General features: G+C 42.5%; 1 protein-coding gene across 1 annotated transcript; it reads left to right on the top strand.

The window, feature by feature from the left end:
* The first annotated feature begins 2,509 nt into the window (after positions 1-2,509).
* Positions 2,510-5,667, top strand: PDC (phosducin). The gene is made up of 3 exons (XM_069862358.1): positions 2,510-2,570; positions 4,247-4,407; positions 4,787-5,667. The coding sequence occupies exons 1-3, from the start codon at positions 2,510-2,512 to the stop codon at positions 5,312-5,314; spliced, it is 750 nt and encodes a 249-aa protein (XP_069718459.1). The 3' UTR covers positions 5,315-5,667.
* The last annotated feature ends 263 nt before the right edge of the window (positions 5,668-5,930 follow it).

Raw genomic sequence — 5,930 nt, 5'->3', positions numbered from 1 at the left:
CTCGCCTCCCCCCACAATGCTCGGGCAACAGGGCTGAAATTCTGACCTCTGATCTTGACACTGATTTCACTTATGTAATGATGCTAATGCCACTTACAAATCTGAACACGTTCATGACCACGGGTGGATCTCTCTCTCTTTCTAAATACTGATGTGCTGCACTCCCCTCCCCAGCCTCTTAATTCAGAAAACATGCAACAGCTACACAACATCCAGAACACGGAATGAAAAATGAAGTCTTATGTACACCCAGACCAGTATCTTCAGTCGGATCTGAGCATATACAGAGCAGCAAATTTGTGCCTAGAGCTTGTTTATGGTTGGAGAAAAGTATTTCTCAAGTTTACTTATTGGACCAGTAGCAAACCCACTTATTTTAGAGAGCAAGTTTTATTTATTGGCTTTGTCCTTTATAGAATGCATCTTGTCTTTCACAGTTCGTTTACAATTTTTTGTTTAATTTCCTCCCTTTGTAACTATAATTTACTGCTAGAAGATACTATTTTTGTATTTATAGGTGCAATCTCTTAGAAGGATTAAATAAGCCATCCTTACAAATACACAGGCACAGTGCTTTCCTCTTGGACTACCTTAGAAATTCAATAAGTGTAAGAGAAAATTATTTAAAAAATTGTAATTTTGGGTAGACAGAAAACTCTGTGAAGGCCAAAGGCACAAAATATCTGTTACTAAGTGAAGGAGGTTGGAGGGAGGTGGGTGCTGGGCTCTTCTCCCAAGTGCCAAGCAATAAGACGAGAGGAAATGGCCTCAAGTTGTTTGTGGGGAGGTTTACACTGGATTTTGGGAAAGATTTCTTTACTGAAAGTGGTCAAGCACTGGCAGAGGCTGCCCAGGGCAGTGGTGGATCCTCCATCTCTGGAGGGGGTCAAAAAGTGTGTGGCTGTGGCACTTTGGGACACAGTTTAGCAGGCACAGGGGTGTTGGGCTGGTGGTTGGACTGGATGAGCTTAGAGGTCTTGTCCAAGCTTAATGACTCTATGACTCTATGACCCATGTGCTCCGTGCTATCAACTGCTCTGTCACAGTGTCTCCTTTACTGGCTCAGCACTATGCACAGACATTTCTTCATGGAGGTACTTTCCCAATGTGCTCCAGTGCTGGAAGCACCCACATTTCTCCAAACATCAGGAACTACTTTTTTTTTCTAAGGAAAATGCTTTCATTTGCTAGGTATGCAGAATGTCACCCCAGAAAACTCCAATCAGTTACAAAACTTCTCATCTGAAACTTTCACAAGGATTTCCTACCCTGGTGATTGCCCATTTTTGCCCATATGCTAAATGCAATAGCACCTTTTTCCACTGCGCTTTCTTGAAAGGGAGAGTGTCTTCTACAGTGTGTTCCCACAGATCACCTTGCTGTTACATGTTCATGTGCCCTTGTCCTCAGGTGCCAGACTGGGGAACACCTGTCTTGGACAGCCTAATTCTCCCAGCTGCAAGATAAGAATGATAAATATTTGTAACTCCACTGAGCAGAAAGGAGGACAGTTTCCGTGACTTGCTATGTAGGTGTGTATCACAGTCTAGTGAAAACGCACATGAAGACTCGGTACTTTTCTCCCCCAATACGTCCTTCTGAAACAGCTTTTTGCAAGAAATCTGCAGGACCACAAGAACATTTACTGTGACTTTCAGGAACCAGCAGAACATCAGCCTGATCTTGAGAACCTGAGGCTCTCTGGCCAAACCCCACTGCTCTGGAATGCTCTGGCACCACCCAGCTGGGCTCATCTTGCCGATAGGAATACATGAAGGGAAACCTCTCTTCCTCCCCTAAAGAGCAGCGGTTCTACTTCACCCCTCAAAAACTCCACCATAAAAGACTAAAAGCTTGCATACTGCTTTATCACAGTGCCCTCTGACTGCTGTCTCTCTCCTTGGATTGTGTTATTTAGAGAACAGGTGGAACAAGAAAGCAATTTTGATTTATAACTCCTGTAATTTTTTGTGTAACAAATATGGCCCAACCAGTACAAGCAGTCAATCTCCACAACATTCAGAAGTCTTTGTCCAACAGGTTTAAATACTTGGCTCTGTACCATGTACGAGAAATGAGCAGTTCAGGCAACCCTTGAAAAGAGGGCTTGGAAAATTATCAGGTTCCCGATTCCAAGGGGGATTATAAAAAAAAAAAACCTAGCCAAGAAAATACTCACTACACATTCCCATTGCGACAGTTTTACAACCACTATTTCACACTGTATTCTCCGATGACTGAGAAGAAACAGCATAGTAAAGAAACCCTTGCCCAGGCACTTTCTGTAAGAATCTGGCCAGACATCTTTCTAAAGAGTGTAACATCTATCCTAATAGCTTTTTATGAGACAATGAGAAGATCTACAATTATCATGTGTATTTTGATCTTCACTGATAGCCAGCAGCTGCAGGAAATGACACACTGTGCTGTACCTGCTTATCCATTTTCCATCCTGTTATTAACCGTTCTCCTTTTTGAACTTGCAGCATCTCCTACTCCAGCCATGGAAATGGAAGAAAATGCCAACACCAGCTTTGAAGAAGATTTTGAAGGACAGGCAACACACACAGGCAAGAAAACTAACCACAATTTTTTTTTCTCCTAATAAGCTAAAACATCCCTGTTCACTGGGGAAGCTCAGCATTTGAGTAGATCTCATCAGTTTGCCAAACCCCTTCCATAGAAACATAGGCTCCAAAGCCAAGGAGAACATATGTTGGAGTGACACCCCCCCACGGAAGGGTAGGTAACACCAACCTGATCTTTGTGCCAGTCCTCCCCATACCTGAAGCAAACAGCAAATGCAGAAGACACTGAAGAAGCCATCAACAGCAAAACCCCAATGCAGCTCTTGCTGGTTTATTGCTTGTCATGAACAATGGTCTTTCTTCTTCTGGGAAATAAAAGAGCAACAAAACACACACCCACATGCTCGAATTAGTTATAAGGTTTCACTATAAAGGCTGAATTATTTTGTCCTTCTTATAGAAGGAACACTCGGTGCTATAAGTGAACCTTTAAATCCTTCTGGCAAAGACAGCTGTAAAAGTTTTAAAAGCATCCTTGCTCAGAATCACAATTCTTTTTAACCCAGCACTCAATCACCATGATTTTTACAAGTACTGACATTGCATTCAGCTCTACAGACAGTTACCATTTCATCCCACCCCACCAACAGGCACATATGGCAATCCATCCCTCCCTGTGCTCCAAGGGCTTCTTTGTCCTATAATAAATGTAGCTCTTGTAACTTTCTGGGCATCTTTTCCAACCAGACTTGCTGCTGTTGGCCATGATAATTATTTATAAGTGAAATATTTCATGAGACCCAAATGTAGGCTTCAAGAGAGTATTGGAAATCAGGCTACTGTACTGCTATTGCTATGCCAAGAGGCTCAGGCTAATTCCTGCTTTGGAATCCCATTTGCTAATAATCGGGTCACCTTCCCTGTGTAGTGCCTTTAGTCACCACTTCAAGGTGTTGAAATTTAATCCAAAAGAGAGTTTTGGCAACTGGCCACACCACAACTCTCACGTGAGGGAGAGCTGCTTACCTAGTCTTTTCTAAATTTTCCATAGAAATAAACTTCGTCTCTGAAAACACTAAAATATTCCTTGTTTTTGCTTAACAATCTAAGATGCTTATTAAACTGTTGCATTTTGAAAAACACCACTTGAATTTTGAAATTATATTTTTCCCCCACTTCAAAATGTATCTGCTTTAACCAACCAGCTCCATAGACCAAGCTCTGCATTACAATCCGAATTCTTGTAGCATTTGTCTTACAGGTTATTCTTTCAGCGGAACAGGTATGGATCTACAAAAAATATCTCCAGTATCTTGTATTCTTAGTTTTACCATAAGTCCTTGTGCAAGTTATGCATTCAAATGCATCATCTAAAGAGAAATGTGAGTATAGGTCTACAAAACACTAGCATTAACAACAGGTTTTAACAGGTTTTGATATCCCCAACCTTGAACTAATCATATAGCTCACCCAAAAACCTTTTACAGGATCCAGGAAGGAACCAGACCACCAAAGGGATCCAGGTTTGAAAAGATCTCTATCTTTTAGAGGCTAATGTTACATATTGGTTCCAAAGCTCTGGTTTTCAGCACTCCTGGAGAGTGCTCTGAAAGGAAGAACGGTGGATGGATACAGAAAGACAAACCAGCAGAGAGCACAGACTTCTTAAGACAGCTTCTTGTTGCAGCCAGTTTCTCATCTTGCTTCATCTCTCTTAGGGCCCAAAGGCGTGATCAATGACTGGAGGAAGTTTAAATTAGAAAGCAAAGACCTAGACTCCTTACCCTTGAGCAAGAAAGAAATTTTGAGACAAATGTCTTCACCCCACAGATCTTTCAGTAAAGATGATAAAGACACCAGAGAGAGATTCTGTCGCAAGGTAAGAAAAGCAAAACACATTAATTTTGATTCTCTATAAAACATAGCAGTTATGAGCTGGAATATCCTGAATATCCTGAAAGGGGGGGACCCAACCCTATCAGGAATTAAACTTCAACCCCATCACAGTCACTGGCAAAATTCCCACCAGCTCTGGAAGGTTCTGGCAACCGTCTTCGATACTATCACATTGGCATGCAAGTGTTGAGAGAGGATCTTCACCCATCTTTGGAAGGGACCTGTCAGAGCCAAAGTAGGCAGGGACTGCTCCTCTGGCTAAGCTTTCGATGTGAAACGCTTTAGACAGCAACTTACTCTCCTCCCATTTCAGTGCCAACAGATTACCACTTATTAATATAACATTCTCTCATTATCCACAGATGAGCATGCAGGAGTATGAATTAATTCATGATGAGCAAGAAGATGAAAGCTGTTTACAAAAATACCGCAAACGCTGCATGCAGGATATGCACCAGCGGCTGAGCTTTGGGCCGAAATACGGTTATCTGTGCGAGCTGCAAAACGGGGAACAGTTCCTGGAGGCCATCGAGAAAGAACGTAAAACTACCACCGTCATCGTCCACATTTACGAAGATGGCATCAAGGGCTGCGATGCTCTCAACAACAGCTTGACCTGCCTGGCGGCTGAGTACACCACTGTGAAGTTCTGCAAGATCAAGGCTTCCAACACGGGGGCCGGAGACCGCTTCTCAAACGACGTGCTTCCCACCCTACTTGTCTATAAGGGGGGGGAGCTCCTGAGCAACTTCATAAGCATTTCTGAACAGTTCAATGAGGAGTTTTTTGCTGTGGATGTGGAGTCTTTCCTAAATGAGTATGGGCTGCTACCGGAAAGGGAGCTTCCAGCACTGGGAAATGGCAACACAGATGAGCAAGATGTTGAATAATTGGAAAGCCATAGTCCTCAGAGTCTCCCTTTCCTCTTCAGTATGTTGTAAATCTATCTCAGTAACACCCATCTCATTTAGAGAAGGCTGCCTTTGCTAACTTATTTGTAAGATGCACATACATAAATATTGTTTAACTGTTAGTACATGAATTTTACTTAAAACACAGACAACTGGCAGTGCTGTACGTAATTATTGCTATGCCAGTCACAAGTAATAGGAAGAACAGGAAGCGATGTTGGTGATATCTAAGAAATTAAGGACAAAAAGAAACTAAAAACTGAGGGCCCATCCGCATCTCCATTAAGCACAAGAACAACTTAATTTCAACAGGAACAGGACTGATCCATCCCTCTGCATACGAAAAAAAGCCATCTCCATGCTCTGGAATTACGGCAAGTCCTGGGTCCTCAGATTCACTTCTACCAACTTCAGTAGGAACAAGATTTCATGCAGCAGTTTTAAGGACAAACTAATATCCCAAAGCCCTTGCACTCCTAGATAGCTTAGGTATCTAGGGCATTTTCCAGTTCTGCATTCAACTTCCACTATTCGTAACGACACAGAAGTCAGCTCAGCGCTTCTGTAAGTTTGTCACCCAGACAGCTCACACAGA

This window comes from Phaenicophaeus curvirostris, chromosome 8 (assembly GCF_032191515.1).
Source record: "Phaenicophaeus curvirostris isolate KB17595 chromosome 8, BPBGC_Pcur_1.0, whole genome shotgun sequence".
NCBI lineage: Eukaryota > Metazoa > Chordata > Aves > Cuculiformes > Cuculidae > Phaenicophaeus > Phaenicophaeus curvirostris.
This window is presented reverse-complemented; position numbering and strand designations above follow the sequence as displayed.

What these genes read in the sequence shown, in the direction of transcription:
- PDC (XM_069862358.1), top strand. Translation starts at nt 2,510, where the DNA reads ATGGAAGAAAATGCCAACACCAGCTTTGAAGAAGATTTTGAAGGACAG. An exon ending in AGGACAGGCAACACACACAG is followed by an intron (nt 2,571 to 4,246) that starts GCAAGAAAACTA and finishes CATCTCTCTTAG; the next exon opens with GGCCCAAAGGCGTGATCAAT. An exon ending in GAGAGAGATTCTGTCGCAAG is followed by an intron (nt 4,408 to 4,786) that starts GTAAGAAAAGCA and finishes CATTATCCACAG; the next exon opens with ATGAGCATGCAGGAGTATGA.